This window comes from Lissotriton helveticus, chromosome 2_1 (assembly GCF_964261635.1).
Source record: "Lissotriton helveticus chromosome 2_1, aLisHel1.1, whole genome shotgun sequence".
Classification (NCBI taxonomy): domain Eukaryota; kingdom Metazoa; phylum Chordata; class Amphibia; order Caudata; family Salamandridae; genus Lissotriton; species Lissotriton helveticus.
In genome coordinates, this window is record NC_136059.1 from 52,712,462 (window position 1) to 52,730,629 (window position 18,168).

At 49.1% G+C, this 18,168-nt stretch overlaps 1 protein-coding gene across 1 annotated transcript in view; it reads left to right on the plus strand.

Moving 5' to 3' along the window:
• The first annotated feature begins 10,717 nt into the window (after nt 1-10,717).
• The window catches only part of LOC144820057 (uncharacterized), a 50,164-nt gene continuing 42,713 nt past the window's right edge, over nt 10,718-18,168 (plus strand). The window contains exons 1-2 of the mRNA XM_078677712.1: nt 10,718-10,863; nt 13,786-14,318. Coding sequence (XP_078533838.1) covers nt 10,718-10,863; nt 13,786-14,318 — 679 coding nt within the window. The remainder of the gene's footprint in view (nt 10,864-13,785; nt 14,319-18,168) is intronic.

Genomic DNA, 18,168 nt, shown 5'->3' on the forward strand with positions numbered 1-18,168 from the left:
TTCACTTGCCGCGATGTTGCTGCCGCCCCTCACGCAGCCGCCATTTTAGGCATGCCGCGACGCACCGGACCTCCGCCTCCTCACCAAACCAGCGCTCCCTCGACCACCATGAGTCGCTTGGCAACACTAATTTTTGGGGTGAGCATTTAAAGTGCATTTCTGCTACAATTTCCTCTCCTTTGAGGCACGTCTATTCAGACTTTTAAACTGTGTGGATCCTGCTGTGAAACCTGCTTCCCCACGCGCTTTGCCACTACAGCGCTTGTCATTGGGGTGTAATGTGACTGTTTCCCTCACTGTTTGCTTCCTGAATGCCTCACAACCTTTTCCTTCTGAGGCAGGTTTTGTGCCTTTTCGCTTCAATACCACCGGCACCCACGCCATTCAGCTCGCTGAGCTTCTCAATGTAATTTACCTGTACTTCCTCAGGTTTGTTTTTTGGCGTATGCCTGTCATATTTAACTGAAGTTTTTCAACTAATTTTGCTCTCCTCTGGTCAACGTAACCCACGAAGATGTGTTTTTGAATTTTCTTATATATCCCTAGTGACTGGCTTCCTTAACACTGCGGTGCTCTTTTGCATCACTACTGTCGTCTTTCTTTTCACTTCTACGCGCCTTGAACTTTCATTGTTGTCTGAGGGAGAGCCCCCTATGGTATCATTACGTAAACCTAAGTTTCTCTTTGATTCTTCGGTGTGTTTTCCGGAGCTTTCTTCACCTGCTGGATCTACATTGCCTCAGTCTACTAAAATGTCGACTCCTTCCTCTCAGCGTACCCCCTCTGGTAATTCGGCCTCCAGTAGATCCTCTCCACAGGCTCCAACTAGCAAACGTACCAAACAAAATTCTCCCACACCAGACGACCCATCTTCCTCGTCTCCTATTGATCAAATTTTGGAGGAACTTCGTGCAATGCGTCCATTTATTGAAGAGACGAGCAAAGATATGCAGCTTCTCAAGGATAAATGGGAATCCATGGATGCGCGCCTCTCTTCTGTTGAACTACTCTCACCTGAGGTTCAGTCCAACACACAACGCATCGTAACATTAGAAAAGACTGTCCTCTCTCTGCAGAAACACAGGGAAGATTTGGAAAATCGCAACAGAAGAAACAACCTTCGTATTTACAATCTGCCAGAAAATCTTGAGGGGGACGATCCAGTCTCTTTCTTCACTTCCTTCCTTCGGAAACTTTTGGACTTACCCCCCTCTACGTCCATCAGTCTTCAGAGAGCACATAGACTTGGCGCCAGACAATCTTCATCTGCCAAACCCCGTGGGGTTATTATCCTGTTTTTGAAGTTCACCGACCTTCTTTTGATCCTCTCGGCAGCAAGAACCAAAAAACAATTGACTTTTCAAGGTCAGCGAATTTACTTCTCTCAGGATGTCTCTAATGCTACTGCCTCCAGACGCAAGGAATTTTTGGCAATGCGTCCCTCTTTGCGTTCTCTTGGTGCACGTTATGGCTTATTTCATCCTTGTACCTTCAGAGTCACTCATCGGAATAAGACTTGGACTTTTCAGGAACCTGGTGAACTCCGTAATTTTCTTCTTCTGCAGAATGAGGAAGGAATGGAAGCCTCCTCCTCTCCTTCAGATAGTGGCTGAAATGTTTCTGTTGTATTCATGTTTTGCTCTCTAGCTCTCTTTTCTCTAGCTCTATGTACTCTTCTCGACTTTTTTCTTTTGCTCTTTTTCATTTTTCTCCTCTTGAATTCTTTCTTTTCTTGAGTCTCCTTGACTACGCTCCACATTCCTCTTTTTCCCTTCTCTCTTTTCTGGTTATATTTCTCGTGTATCTTGTTCCGTATGTCCCTAATTAACTTTCTTTTTCCATGCGCAGATCTTCTCGGATGTTCCCTTCACCATCTTGTTCAGTCCTTCGTTCCCCTTTTGTGAGGTCTTGGTGTGGCTCCGCTCCTGTTCCTGGTCCCCCGTCTTGTAACGCATCACCACCTCCCCGCCTTCCCTTTCTGTATTTACCCCTCTCAGGTATGTTTATTACAGTCATCCTTTTGGATTTGTACTGTCTTCTATGCCTTCTCTCTTTTCCTTCTTCACCATCCTTTGCTGACCTTTTTTCCTTTCCCCTCGCCTTTTCCCCTCCCCCCTCTCTTTTTCCTATTCCTCCTACTCTTCTTTCTGCCTTTTCAATGGTTTTAATATTCTTCGATTTTTTGCAGTTTAACCTATTGCTCATACAATATGTTTATTCAGTTTTCCATTCCCTAGTTCTACTAGCTTATATTGTTTCAACTTCACCTTATTACATGTACAGTATGTTTTGGCGCCTACTATTCCTAAATAATGTTATACGGTCTCATGTTTAACGTCATCTCCTGGAATGTTAAAGGCTTTAATCACCCTATTAAGCGGCAGAGAGTACTTTCCCACCTCTCCTCTTATAATCCTGATATTGCTCTTATCCAAGAAACACACCTCTCTGACGTTGAGTCTTTGAAACTCAAAAGACTCTGGGTCGGCGATGTTTTCTTTTCACCTGCTTCTCATAAAAAAAATGGGGTTGCTATTCTGGTTCACAAACGTCTCAAATGTAAACTGCTCCTTGAGGAGAGAGATGAAGAGGGTCGCTGGATCTTAGTTAAATTGCTTGTCAATGCTATCCCGATTACTGTACTGAATGTTTATGGTCCTACATGCCCTGATTCTTCTTTTTGGCCCGTGATCACAGCAAAATGTATCCAATACAAGGACGATGCCTTTTTACTAGGTGGAGACTGTAACCAGATTGTAGACCCCTTTTTAGATCGTAAATCTTCTGTTCGTTTCATTCCTCATAAACCACACAAGCAGTTTCTTGACACTATTTCTCAGGTTCATCTCATAGACTCCTGGAGGATCACACACCCGGACACTTTGGATTTTTCCTTTTTCTCTCCCCCACATTCTTCCTTTTCCCGCTTGGATTACATTTTCCTTTCTTCCTCCTTATCTCAAAACCTTCTTTCCTCTTCCATTGAACCTATTGTCATCTCTGATCATGCCCCTATTCTTACTGTCTTTGATCTTCTCCCCCCTACCCCTAAATCCTCTCGCTGGCGCTTTAACTCTTCTCTTCTCACTGATCCCACTTTTTCTTCAGCATTTCGTTCGTTCAACTCAGAATTTTTCCACCTTAATTCTACTCCTACTACCCCTTTGCACATCCTCTGGGATTCGTTTAAAGCCACGGCCCGGGGTTTCATTATTGACTTTGTCTCTAAGAAAAAGAAAGCATTTCTTCAAAAACGCAAGGTCGCCCTACAACATATTAAGTTACTTGAACACCAATTTTATACCTCTTCTCCAAGTCAGATGTCTTCTGAGCTTCTTCGCTCTAAACTTGCCTTTAATAAGCTTACCACAGATTCGGCCTCTTCTTATCTTCTCCGCAGTAGTGCTCGGTATTACGGGGGTCGCAACAAGTCCGGTAAGCTACTTGCTAATTACCTTAAATCACGGAAGGAGCGGACTGTTATTGATGCTATTTATTCCCCTTCCAATACTCTCCTCCATACGGATAAAGATATTTTGGAGCAATTTCACTCTTTCTATGAAACTTTATATACTCCTGAAAATCCACCTACCCCAGATCTTCTTCAGTCATATTTTGCCCGTCTGCCTACACCTGATACCTCCCAGCTCAATTTCTCGACTCTAGATTCTGACATTAGCCTTTCTGAATTATCCGCTGCATTGACGTCTCTTACCAAAGGCAAAACCCCCGGCCCCGATGGCTTTCCGGTTGAATTTTATCTCCATTTTTCCGACATTCTCTTACCTCGTCTTCTTCTCCTTTTTCAGTCCTTTTGTTCCGAAGGCCTCGCTCAAGGGTCCTTCCAAGATGCTACCATCTGCCTCATCCCTAAAGAAGGTCGTGATCCCAAATTTTGCAAAAACTATCGACCAATATCTTTGGTCAACGTAGATTATAAACTGTTTGCTAAACTTCTCGCTCTCCGCCTTGATCCCCTTCTACCTCATCTCATAGGGAAAGAGCAATGCGGCTTTGTTAAAGGTCGCCTCACCTCGGACAACTCTAGACTATTCCTTAATGTCCTCAGTAAAGCCCCTTCCTTATCCATCCCTCTTGCGGCCATCTCAGTGGATGCTGAAAAAGCTTTCGACCGAGTTGATTGGTCGTTTCTCATGGCATCCCTGAAATGGCATGGTTTTGGCCCAAAATTCATTTCCTATGTCTCCTTAATCTATTCCATGCCCAAAGCCTCTATTTTAGTCAATGGTAAACTCTCCTCATTCTTTACTCTTAAACGCGGTGTCCGCCAGGGTTGCCCTCTTTCCCCTCTTTTGTTCATCCTTGCTCTTGAACCCTTTTTGACCTCTATTCGTAATAATTCTTCTATCTCTGGCTTTCCATATGGACCCAATCACCTTAAACTGTCTGCATATGCTGATGACATCCTTCTTTTTATTTCTGACCCTGCTACTTCAGTTCCCTCCCTATTGGCTGAATTTGAACATTTTTCTTTGGTCTCCGGGTATAAAATCAACTCGGATAAAACGGAGATTCTTCCCCTCACTAAATTCTGTCTTCCGCACTTCTTTTCTTCCACTGGCTTCTTCAGAGTAAGAAACTTAAATACCTAGGTGTACTTTTTTCCAACTCTCCCTCATCATCTGTTCGTCTTAACATGAACGCCGTTATTTCTAGAATAGATTCCCTCCTCTCCTCCTGGAATCCCCTTTTCCTCTCATGGTGGGGTCGTCTCGACTCCATTAAAATGATGATTGCTCCAATATTAATTTATTTACTTTCCATGCTCCCGATCCATATTCCGTCTCTTTATTTTCGTCGTATTGACTCTGTCTTGTCCAAATTCCTCTGGAAACAGAAAAAAGCACGTATCTCACTCTCCTCCCTTCGTAAACCCAAAGTAAATGGTGGTACTAATTTCCCGGATTTCCGTCTCTACCACAAATCCTTTTCCCTCCGTCAAGCTTCTCGTTGGCTGTCACACGACATCTCCTTTCTGTCTCCACTTTGGCTTTCTGTTGAGCGTGATCTGTTGCTTCCACATTCATTTGAGGAAGTTCTCCTATTCACCGCTAAAGCCCAGTGTCTTGTCTCCCCTATATTTCGACATACCACATCTCTTTTGCGACCTTTGCGACCCTTGACCTCATCTGCTCCTATTTCTCGGGAGTCCTTTCTGCTAATGCCCATTTGGTATAACTCGCTTATTCTTATACGGAATAGACCTATTGCTTGGCCTACCTGGAGATCGAGGGGTGTTATTTGGGTCCATCATCTTTTCGATGGCTTGTCCCCTCGCTCCTTTCCTCAATTTCAGTCCTCCTTCCACTGCCCTTCCTCCTTCGCAAAGAAATACTTCATTCTTATGGAAACTGTTCTTGAACGATACTACTCTCTTGATTCTGACACCACACCCCCATCCTCTTCTTCTTTACTTACCCTTCTTTCCACTGTCCCCAGGGCTTCCCTTGTTTACCGATTTTTCTCTGCTTCTGACCCTGATCGCCCCAAATCGAAATTAGAACTCTCCTGGGAGAAAGATCTCGGTTCTATGTGGCCAATTTCTCTTTGGGATACAATTTGGGCTAAATCTCTCAAAACCTCCCGCAATGCCTCTCTAACTCAATCTCTCTTTTTCTTTTATCATAGACTCTATTTTTCTCCACTTTCCTTATCTCGTTTTCTATCCTCTTCTAGTGCTGACTGCTGGACCTGCAATGCTACCAATGCGGATTCCTTCCACCTTTTCTTCCTCTGTCCTTCCGTCCGCCTTTTTTGGTCACAGGTGTGGACCCGTGTTTCTCATATCTTTCACTTCTCTCTCCCTTTCTCAGCTTCCTTGGTGTTTCTAGGCAGTCTGTCTGATTCTCTTGACCTCCCACCACACTCGAGAGGTCTCTTTGACCTCATGCTTGCCCTTGCCCTCCAACACATTTCTTCCAATTGGAAATCTCTACACAAACTTTCCATGGTCTGTTGGTGGAATTTACTATGTCACTCCCATAGGCTTGACGTAGCCATCGCAGCCCTGAGCAAACCCTCTCGTAATGTTGATTTATACTGGTTACCTTTAACTTTACACTTGGATCAATCTGCCAAGACAAAACCATATACATTTTCCTCTGCCAACTTTAAGCCCCCTTGAATAAGTGTACTCCTGTATCTACTCACTTTCCTTACTCTCTCGCTTATGCCGTTTTATACTTCATAATATGTTATTTACTGCCTTTAGACCATATATTTTATCGTTATTTATAGTCATTGGTGCTTTTACTGTACTTTCTTATGCATGTTGTTCATAATTACTGCAATCTTCCGTTTATGACTTATTGCCAGGTTTTCTCTTACTCCCCCCCCCCTTTTTCCCCTCCCTCCTTTCCCCCCCTCCCTTACAAAACAAAACAAAAAACGCTTAAAATGCTTTGTTACTCATTTGTACCATCAGCTTTATTTTTATCCTCTCATCATATTCCCTCTTCCTCATTTATATATGCTGGTGTTACCTTGTTGGATTGATTATTTACTTTAATAAAGCTTTCAAACATAAAAAAAAAAAAGAGTGGGGTTGAGAGGGTCAAGAGTGGGGAGAGTGAGAGGGTCAAGAGTGGGGAGAGTGGGAGGGTCAAGAGTGGGGAGAGTGGGAGGGTCATGAGTGGGGGGTGAGAGGGTCAAGAGTGGGGAGAGTGAGAGGGTCAAGAGTGGGGAGAGTGGGAGGGTCAAGAGTAGGGAGAGTGGGAGGGTCATGAGTGGGGGGTGAGAGGGTCAAGAGTGGGGAGAGTGGGAGGGTCAAGAGTGGGGAGAGTGGGAGGGTCAAGAGTGGGGAGAGTGGGAGGGTCAAGAGTGGGGAGAGTGGGAGGGTCATGAGTGGGGGGTGAGAGGGTCAAGAGTGGGGAGAGTGAGAGGGTCATGAGTGGGGGGTGAGAGGGTCAAGAGTGGGGAGAGTGAGAGGGTCAAGAGTGGGGAGAGTGGGAGGGTCAAGAGTGGGGAGAGTGGGGGGGTCAAGAGTGGGGGGTGAGAGGGTCAAGAGTGGGGAGAGTGAGAGGGTCAAGAGTGGGGAGAGTGGGAGGGTCAAGAGTGGGGAGAGTGGGAGGGTCATGAGTGGGGGGTGAGAGGGTCAAGAGTGGGGAGAGTGAGAGGGTCAAGAGTGGGGAGAGTGGGAGGGTCAAGAGTAGGGAGAGTGGGAGGGTCATGAGTGGGGGGTGAGAGGGTCAAGAGTGGGGAGAGTGGGAGGGTCAAGAGTGGGGAGAGTGGGAGGGTCAAGAGTGGGGAGAGTGGGAGGGTCAAGAGTGGGGAGAGTGGGAGGGTCATGAGTGGGGGGTGAGAGGGTCAAGAGTGGGGAGAGTGAGAGGGTCATGAGTGGGGGGTGAGAGGGTCAAGAGTGGGGAGAGTGAGAGGGTCAAGAGTGGGGAGAATGAGAGGGTCAAGAGTGGGGAGAGTGGGGGGGTCAAGAGTGGGGGGTGAGAGGGTCAAGAGTGGGGAGAGTGAGAGGGTCAAGAGTGGGGAGAGTGGGAGGGTCAAGAGTGGGGGGTGAGAGGGTCAAGAGTGGGGAGAGTGGGAGGGTCAAGAGTGGGGGGTGAGAGGGTCAAGAGTAGGGAGAATGGGAGGGTCAAGAGTGGGGAGAGTGGGAGGGTCAAGAGTGGGGGGTGAGAGGGTCAAGAGTGGGGAGAGTGAGAGGGTCGGGATGGGCTCAGACTGTTGTGAAACATCTGTTACTGTGAATGGAAAGTTGTCAGGAGGAGTGTGGGAGGGTCAGGGGTCAATGAGAGAAGGGTCAGGGTATGGAAGCGTGAGACGGTCAGAGAGGCCAGGCTTCGGAGGGGTCAGGGTTGTGAGGGTGAAAGAGTCACCCAAAGATGTGCAGGAGGGCCAGAGGGTGGAGATGTGAAGTGTGAAGGGAGGTGGTTTGTGAAGGAGTGATGAGGTGTGAAGGGAGGTGACTGTGACGTGTGAAGGGAGGTGACTGTGAAGTGTGAAGGCGATGGAATGGAATCACCCAAGGATGGAGGCGAGGAGGCCTCAGCTGGAGCAGGCATGCAAAGCTCTGGCCTGTGACTGTTCCCTGTTTCTGGGGGGAGGGGCTCAGGTGAGAGGGTGTTGGCCAATGGGCAGCTTCTTCCTCCTGACACGTTACCTTATTTGCCTCTCTGCCCCTATAAACCCCCGGGGCTCCCACTCACCCTCACACGGCGAGGCGGAGGCGAGTCGACACTCACTGCGGCTGCGCGCGCTGAGGTAGGTGGGTGCACGAGCAGGAGTGCGGGGTCTCTTGATAACTTGATATTGACTCTGCCCAGGCCATGCAGGAGCGCGGGCTCGTCAGCGTGTGTGCGCGTGCACGGCCCTCACTTTTATTCTACTTCCCTTAGGTCACAGCTCATTACTTTACTGTACTTTCACTAGAGCCCTGAGCCTCGTCGGGACAGGGCTGTTGCACTCCTATTTGAAGTGCGTCTCTGCGTGTTAGGGCGGGTGGGTGGACACGTCTGGTGGCCTGAGCTGCTGCCGAGGCGCGCGCCCGCCTGCATCTGGAGTCTGTGCCAACTTGGGTGGGATTCTGCACCACAAACGACCTTCACGAGCAAGCGGGGTTTAATGGGTCGATGTCTGGCACACGGGAAGAGACTGGATGCTGAGCGCGATGGATTGTTCACAGGAGCGTTTCCAGGTGACTCGAGTTAAACGTGACACCTGTGCGCGTGCACCCGCAGGAGGTGAGGATGGTTCATGTACATGTTAACACCCCTCTCCTCGCTGGCGTTGCTATCAGGGCGCAGGGCAGAGATCACAGACGTCTGGAAGATGCTGCTGGTATCTCTGGATGTTTCCTGCCAACCAAGGCGCTGTTTATTTACTCACTGTTGCGCGGGTGTAGCATAGCTCACTGAAGCCCCCGTGCGCCACACGCAGGCACCCTCGATAGGGGCACACTTCCCGCAGCTCGGGATGACCCATTTTGGGATCTGCAGGGAGCTGTAATCATCTTTAATAATATTTCATAAATCCCAGCGCATGAATCGTATTTACTGCTTTGCGTGAAAGGGGCAGTGCTGCGCCCTATCTACTAAGATAGCGCACTGACGCGCATATCCCAAGCGCTAGTGCACGAGCAGGGACCCCAGTTCCACGCACACACCTGTTTTGTTGCATTCATTAGTTGTAGCCAGCTCCAGATGCTTTCAGTTGTAGATGTCACTCGGACACATTTATGGAATAACCAAAATATGTTTGCCCATAATATATTTATTAAAACTTTGGGAGAATTTATCAACCCCCATTGCAGTCAAGTGTCTCCATGTCATGCCAGCCTGCTCGGTTTTTCCGAAGAAGCACGCTGCATTCTGGGACCTGTAGTTTTGCAGGTATCACTGGACCAATGGCTCAAAAATAGAAGCATGCAAAGTGCTGTTTGTTTATTAGCCAGGATTGGCTGTAGGGTCCACTTGGCAGCTAGTGACCTCACCTGTGAAAAACACCTTATAAAATATAACTGCGCGGACAATGTTTTAAGTTCTTCAAGACTAGCAGTGAAATAACAGCAGGAGTGTATCCAGAGTGATGGCACAAAAGGCACTCTTCACCTGCCTGCCCCGCTCCTGTGCCCTCTGCGCCCCCCGTGGGCACAGCATCAGCCCGCAGTCATCCAGCAGTGGCAAACGCAATTGCCTGTTGCCGAGGCTTGAGGACTGTATATCTCTCTGCGCTCCAGACTCCAGTAAAGTGAACCATGTGCGCCTACCCCAATGTTTTTCAGGCCTCATTTATTGATCTCATACGGTGCATTCCTGTCCTTTCTGCCTGTGCTGGTACCGCTTTAGCAGCCTAGCACCAACACAGGAAGCCTTACACCAAAGTGCAAAGCTGCCTGTGTTGTTGGCAGGATTGTTTTTGTGCAGAAAGGAGCATCCTTAGAGGCTTTTTCCTCTCTCGAAGTGTTTCTCAGAATGCAGCACACACGAAAAGAGGAAAAAACGAGGAGAAATGATTATATTTCTCCTCGTTAACCCTCACCTCGGTAGGAGTACAGATTTGAAGCCTCCCCAGTTTACATCAATTTATAAATCTGGGGCAGCGTGAAAATCCATGGTTTTGTGTGGAAAAACCTGTGCCGCGCCCATGCAACACCTCCCTGACACAGAGTAAAGTGATTCAGTGATCTGCAATGCGTCGCCCTACTCGTGATCTCAGCCCACTCAAAGCCACACAAGGTGGCTTCGCGTGGCTTCATGAACCTTTATGAGAGCCCCACGTCACTCATGTACCACTTATGTGGTGCAAATGTGGCACAGGGCTTTCACAAATAAGCCCAGAACAGAGATTGGAGTATTTCCTTCATTTCTTGCTGACCTGTGGGTAGAAGTTGTCTGCAAGACTAGGGTTCTACTGCAGCTGGACTGGTTTCTCCAGCAGCCTCGATTGTGGGTATAGGGGGCAGGCATTCTTCCATGAGGGAAGTTGCCCTGGGGCGGATTTCTTTTTGCCCCCGTGAACTCACCCCGCCCCTGCATGGAACCTCTTCATCCATGCAGAGGCACAGCCATTCCAGTTCCCCTGTTTTTGCATAATGAAGTCCACTCTTTGGAGCAGTCACCCTTAGAAGGCCACTAAGGTGTCTGTGTACTAGTTGCAATCCGCGGAGGGGGCGGGTGGAGGGAGTGAGAATGCTACATGGCAGGATCAGGTGGGATTCATAAAGTGAGGCAGCATTTCAAAATTGAAGATGAACAAAATCAGTTTTCTGTTGCTTGTGATTGTGATGGTGATCTTCTTCCAGTCTTCTGCAGGAATCTGTGACCCGTTGGACCCAGAGTTCGTCCGCCATGAATCCCGCGATGCTCCGTTCCTTTGCAGTCTTCGTCATCGCAGGTGAGTCCGCGACTCCGAGGTCCATATTCTAGAGACCCTTCGAAAGACCACATCTAGATAAATCATTTGTGAGGAACCTACTGCTCAGCAGGCTTTGACGTCAGCGGATTCAGAATTAAGATCCTTGCCCTAGAAACAATTTGTGTATTTATTTGTTAGTTCATCAGAAGGTTCTACGCCACCAAGTAGTATTTTACAGCTTACCAGAGTCAATTTTCCTAGCTCAATTTTTCCTCCATTCACCTACATTTTTCCGTAACATCATTTTTCCGATTAAAGGGAATTTTTATTCATCATCTCTGGGCCAGAATTAGCCAAAGTAGTGTGAGCCTGGGCACCAATATATTCAGCTATTGTCTTAAAAATATATCAGAATATTCCCAGGTCAGAAAACTCACTCTGGTTCAAAGTCTGCGTCTGAACAAGCCGGAAATTTGGTAGATCAATGCGTCTTGTGTTGGGCCTGTGGCCATCATGAGCAATGAGCAGGAATAAAGGTCCTGATACTGTGGGAAGATGTCCCAGGACTACCTACATCTCTCTCCTTAACATCCTACTTTCAGATTCACCAAGATATTCCATTAGTAGGCATGTCTTATCCCCTCCCTCTGAGGTGTGGATTGCTCCAAAATTAACAAAGCCTTTCCTATGAGTAAGTGTGATTTCTCCAGTCCTATGGGTGTCCTTCCCATGACCTCCAGCAGTAAGACATGCTTCCTGACAGAATAAAGGTTTTCTGCTATGTGTCCTTGAGTAAACATCTCTTACGTTTCGAAGGTCGCGAGTGGATCCCATGTGAGCCGCAGTAGGACACTACTAACATCAATAAGTGATTTGTGAAACAAGCAGTATGCTTCTGCCAGAGAGGTCTGTCACCCAGATCAACTGCCATATTGACTAGTTCTGCAGAATGTGCGCCTACTTTGCCAGAATTAAACGCAACTGTCCTAAAGCGAGCCATAATTATGGCACATTGTGGCGTTGTATTGCCAGACGTGTCTGGGAATTTCTTGCCACAGCTCCAGAAGGCTGCAGGCCTGTGCCCCCGCTCGAGCCCTGCAGGTTGTCACATAACCACAAAAACGAATCCACTCCACCAAGTTGATGTGCCACACCTGGATCAAAACAACCCATTTGTGTTCCATAGCTGTACTATAATGTACACTTATTGTGGCACTGTGACAAATAGAAGTGGAGCAGAATTCTCCACCTCTGAGCTTGAGTACTCCACCCCTGTGGCAGAGGTAAAACTGGATCAGAATCCCTCACCTCTGGGCTTGAGTACTCCACCACCCCGGCAGAAGTAAAACTGGATCAGAATTCTCCACCTTGAGTACTCCACCACTGTGGCAGAACCCTCTGCATCCTAATGTAGGACCCCCTGCTCAGATGGAGGCATTATGCATTTCTTTGCTGTCAGGGGAGCCCCTTGGTAATCCCGAGCAACAGATGGGTGACAACAGGGCCTTGAAAGTACTATGAACTCCTCCTAATTAGAAATAGGAACTCAGAAATGTGAGAGAAAATGAATGAGAAGAGAAACAGCAGACATCTGCGACCTCCCTCTCACACAGGGAGGGGCCCACTATCCGTGAGTTTATTAGCCCTGCAGTTTGGGAAGTTAGGCCTCATTTATGGGGGTTTGCTGTAGGGAAGCACAGCAGTCACCTGGCTGCACTGCCCTATGCCAAAGTGAAAGGGCAGGAATGCACCATATTTATCCTACATGATGAATCCCCACCCTTTCCCGCTGCGCTGGTGCAGTTTCAGAGGCTTAGTATCATGGCATGCATTGCATGCACCCTTGCACTATGGTAAGCAGGATCGTTGTGTGCAGGAAAGGACAGCTTCCGGCACGAATACAATCCCGAGAGGTGTTTTTCTCCTTCTATGTTTTCTGTAGAATGCAGCACATGTAGAAAGAGGCAAAAAATGGGGGGAAATAAAGATATTTCTTCTCGTTACACCTCATCTCAGAAAGAATAAAGGGGCATATTACCAACAACTAGCGATAATTATCGCTATGTTGGTTTAGCGGCAACATTAACATAGCCGAGCTCCGCTGATTTTTATCGCTTAGGAGCCTTGCTATTATCAAGGTTTATCTCCTAAGCGATAAAAATCGGCCGAAATGCATGAATATCGCTGTAAAGTCAGCGATATTCATGCATTACCGAGCAAATGCTCTTAGCCATGTAATCCACCTACCATTGGATAACATGGCTAAGAACAGCTCTGGGCAGGCGTTAGCTTTTGGAGATAATCGCGCTTAGCGCGATTATTTCCAAAAGTTGGTAATAGGAGATAGCGATGTTAGAACATCTTGGCACGCCCACTTTGCATGTCATCAGTGATAATTATCGCTGACATGCAAAGTGGGCACCTGAATGCCCGCTATCTCCTACTAGCTGTCGCTAACTGGTGTTAGCGACAGCTAGGTAATAGGGCGATACAATTATCGCCGCTTTAGCGGGAAAAATTCCCGCTAAAGCGGCGATAAGGCCCTTGGTAATATGCCCCAAAATGTTAACACATTTCCAGGTTTACAAGTCCTTGCATATCTGGGAATGCATCAAAACCCATGCGAGTTGTGTGGAAACACCCACCGCAACACCTATGGAATGCCTCTCGTTCGCAGAGTACGGCAACGCAGCAATTTGCGCTCCATCTCCTTAATCATGATTTATGATGACATTCAAAGCCACGCAGGGTGGGTCTGCGTGGCTTCATAAATCTGACTCAGAGCCTTGCATCAAACGTGTACTACTTTGCATCGCGAAAGGTGACGACGCAGGGCTCTTATGAATGTGCCCCATGAATTTGGGCAAGGTTGTCCTTCTGCAATGGCCTTGCTTCCCAGTTTGTAACCTCCCCTCATGTGTCCCCTTGAGTTGGATGTGGTGTCTGCCTTTGTTGTCTTAGAGTGATCTGCTTGTTTTTTGTTCTAGGAACCTTTGTGTGTTTTTGTGACCCAACGCTGGCTCCTGTTACTGTTGGAAGCACAGGCTTTAAAGGAGCAGTTCGGGAGACCTTCCTGACAGGAGTCAGTGCCCTGGAGAAGCTGGCAGAGAGCCTGCTCAACACCAACATCACTGGTAGGGTATACAGGAGGATTCAGTCTCACATAGGTGAGGCTCACACCAACCTTCGGAAGGCAGAGATGATGGCCCTGAACAAAGAGACTGCACTGCGCTCCCAACGCGCCACGCTCATGACCGAGCTACGAAGGCTCGCGGAGCAGCAGAACGCGCTAGAGCTGCAGGTCAACGGCACGAGCACTGAGCTGGACGTGCTGAGTGACCTGGAGAACAGGAGCCGCGTTGAGCTTCACAGAGCGGAGCAGAACCTGGAATATTCAAATGTGGACCTGAAGAAGATGAAAAAAGAGAAAGCTGCCCTGGAAGCTGATAGAAAGGAGGGCAAAGGTGTCTTTGCTTCTACCAGCAAGGTTGTGGGTAAGTGTGCCTCATTGCAAACAGGTATGTGTAGACATCAGTGAAGTTCCACACCAGGCCTTTCAGTGGAGATCTTTTCCCTTCTGCCCAATGATTGACATGGTTTTGGTACACAAAGGCGCATACTGTGCTTTGGCCTGAGATGTCACCTGAGGGCCAAGCCTTGGCCAATAACCATCTTATCTGCTAGGGAATGTCATTGGCTCATTCTTACAACATGAACCTGCCATTGGTTCATGAACTACCTGCTCATTACAGTGAGTCCCACTGAGGTGCTCCAATGGGTTCCTATTTCAGGGTCAGTGGTAGCACCTTTAAGAGATCAAAATGTATTTACTGCTGCCACATACGTCCATAATGACCATATATATTGTGTCAGACATTAACACATAGCAGCTGTTGGACTTTGGCCCTTAGGGCAGGTTCACCCCTAGACTTTTTGCTTGAAATGGTGACCTGGAGATGGTGATTGTTGGATTGTGCGCACTTTCACTGTGTCCCAGTGGAAAGTGCGTGCGCACTCTGATGAGTGCATGTGCTGAGCTAGGCCTGCCCGCCCATAGGAATGCATGGGGAATGTATGTGTCCCTGGTAGTTCCTGATGCGTGGGGTGTACAGGCTTGAGTCTGGTATGTGTGAACTCGTGTGAGTGAATGCTGCGCAACGGTGTATGCAGCATGTATGTGTCTAGTAGCGAAGCGCCATTTCTAGACATGGCTGTACGTGTGCTGTGAGGGTGCTGGCGTGTGATTGGCTGGAGCTGGCTGGCATGCCAGGCTCCAGGAAGTCTGGATGGGTCTGCCCGGTGGTGAGTGGGAGATTAGCATGAGTGATGTGTGGGAGGAGTGTACCTGTGTCCTGGATGGGCTGGGTTTTCCCCACACAATGCTGGCTCCGCCCCCCTGTGGTGTGTCTAATGACCCAAGCCCTGCCAGTGAATAGAGAGGGTGGTTGAGGTAAACAGAGTACTCAAGAACCAGCTGCGACTGGTTCCGCCCCCACTCTACACCCTTGAACAAAGGCATGCACTGTATAAAAATGGGGCTGTGTCCCCACAGAAGTTGTTCTCTTCCAGGATCCAGAGGGGGCTGTTGCTGCTGGGCCAGAGGACCGCCACTTGGGGTGTCTCCCTGCCTGGAGACCCAGTGTGCTGGCTCTGGGCCCAGCTTTGCCCCTTACCTGCCTACAAGGACTTTTGCTGGGTCCTTTCCTGATTTATAGCGCTAGGAGCGCTTGGCTTTTCCCTCTAGCGCTTGAGAGCGCTTTGTTTCGTCCTAGCGCTGGGAGCGCTGGGGTTTGTGCCCACTAGCGCTGGAGAGCGCTTTATATTGACCCCGAGGCGCTTGGGAGCGCTTTCGTAAGGCAGGTGCCCACCCTGCATTCTTGCTGCTCTAGCGGCTGCCCACGCCGCATATTTGCGTGATTTATCACCCCCGGATTGCCACTACAAGACGAGCTTCCCTCGGGCCGCCGCTCTGCCCACGGCGACCCGGAAGCACCTCTCTGGCCGGCCAATCAGAAAGCAGGCCGACGGAAGTCCCGCCCCCACAGCCGCGACCCGGAAGTCAGGCAGGCCGGGGGCAGGACAGAGAGGCAGGCGGAAGCTGCTGCCTGCCGGGGCTCCCATGTGAAGGGAGAGCCCCGAGAGAAGTGCTGCAGGGAGCGAGGCTCCTGTGTGAAGAGGAGAGCCCCGCCCGTCCCGAGGAAGCCGAGGAGCGGGAGCCCTCGAGGAGGAGCTGCAGCACCTGTCCACAGAGAGCCGGTGAGTGGAAAACCGGCTGGGGGAGCGGGAGGGGGGAGCGAGGTCGCGCCCCCCCTGTGCTGTGCTAGCTTTATGGCCTTGGGGTGCTAAAGCCCCTGAGAGGCTCCTGGGGCATCTAGATCGTTTTTGAGCCTGTCGAGGCTCCACCAGTCTGGGGGCAGTGTCCTTTAAGTGCAGAGTCCCCCGTGAGGGATTCCAACGAAGCGCTATAGTTGTGTAGAGCCACGAGGCTCCAGGGGCATTTTAGGCACAGCGAGTCTCCCGAGCGGGGCTCCGATCTAGCGTGGGCCATTGTCCTCGAGTCCCCCAGAGGGGGGACTACCACAAAAAGGTGCCACAGTTGTGTTTGAGCCTGAGAGGCTCAGAGGGGACATTTTCTTGCTTTAAGAGCCCAGAGAGGCTCTGAGAGGGCCATTCGTTTTGTGAGCCCAGAGAGGCTCTGCAGTGCCACAGTGGTGGTTCTTGAGCCAGAGAGGCTCCAACGTTGCCCTAATTTCCCTGCACCAGTTGCCCAGCACTTTGTGGGCAACTGCCACGTTTAGGCCCCCCCTGACATTGGACACAGGGCGTCCTAGCCCCAGAGAGGCCAGTTGGCCTAGGGACAGTCACAGGTGGTGACTTACGTGAGTTTGGCGCAGTTGTACTTTCTATGCACCTCTGAATGTATTGTTTATGCGTCATGTGCCTTTACACCTCTGAATGAATGTTGTTATGCATTGCATCATGTGTTTTCCTCTTACACCCCTACAGGTATTGTAATACATAGGTGGTTGTTTTCTCCCTAGTACAGGTGGTGCTAGTGAGATCCTGGTTACCAGTAGATACTGGTTGTGTGCTATTTTGTGCTAAAGATTTTACATGCAAAAGTGCTATTTCTGAAAGTGCTACTTCTGATTCCTGACAGTGGTCCAGGTGGCCCTGTCTTGTAAATAATCCCTTGTAAATTCTGCCCGTGCCTCTGGCACATTGTAAAGTGTGTGTTTTATCTAATGTGTTTTGGTGTAATACAAAGGCTATTTTTTATATAACCTTGTGTGGAGTTTCCTTTGTGGTGGGCCTTTGGTTGTTGTTGCTGGGGTGCGTGCGCAAATACTTAGCCTACATCGCCTCCAAGTTTAGCCTTGCTGCTCGCGCCACGTTACCTAGAGGGTGAGTAGGGGTTATCTTGGCGTGTAACTCCCTTGCCCTGACTTGGGAGTGGTGGTCTCTGACTGACTTTGGCGAAAGCCCTGGCCAGCCGGGGATCCCATTTCCAACATTGGCGGCAAGCGGCGGGATAAGGATTTGTGTTTGCCTTGTACCTTAGTAGCAGCTGGCTGCACCACAAAACTCTGCATTTTAGATGACCACATTTTTAGGGGATTGTATTGTTTTGAAATTCCATTGTTTCTTCTCCTGAAGAGTGTCATTTGATTGTGTTCAGTACATTTGTCCCCCACCCTGCTTCCAGAGTTTGGTACCTGTGTCGCTTTTGGTCAGGTTGAGAAGTCAGGGGTGGTAGAAACTGCCTTACCGATCCGAGGGGAGGGTGTGTGTGGATGAATGGTGTGTTTTCCTGGACGCATGAGTATGAGTTCTCTTTGATAAGGAGATTGTTGAAGTTTTGGAATTGTGTCCTCTTACTTCAGATCGTTCAGTCCCCTGTGTTGCACGTGTCTGTGAGCATCTTGCCAAGATGGAGTCTGCTTTTAATGTCTGGGGTCTGTTTTTGCATGAACTGAGAGAGTTTTGCGAAGAGAGAGACATTGAAGTGAATGAGTCAGACACCCAGTCCCAACTTAGGGGTAACCTGATCCAATGGCAGAAGGATGACTGGGAGCGTGAGCACAGTGAGGAGAGGGCCCGGGTCTCACACCATGAGGGTGGTGGGTCAGAGGGGAGCCCTGAAGAGTCTGAGGAGGAGGGAGAAGATGATAGCACAGGGACGCCAGCAGAGAGTGAGGACCCCATAGATAGGGAGTCCCTTGCTGGGTCCAGTTTAGGAGGCAGCGCCTCATCCCTTTCCCTGTCCCCAGAGGAGCTGGAAGATAGGAGGAGAGAAAGGGAGCACCAGCTGGCTTTAGAAAAGCTCAGGTTGGAGCATGCCCA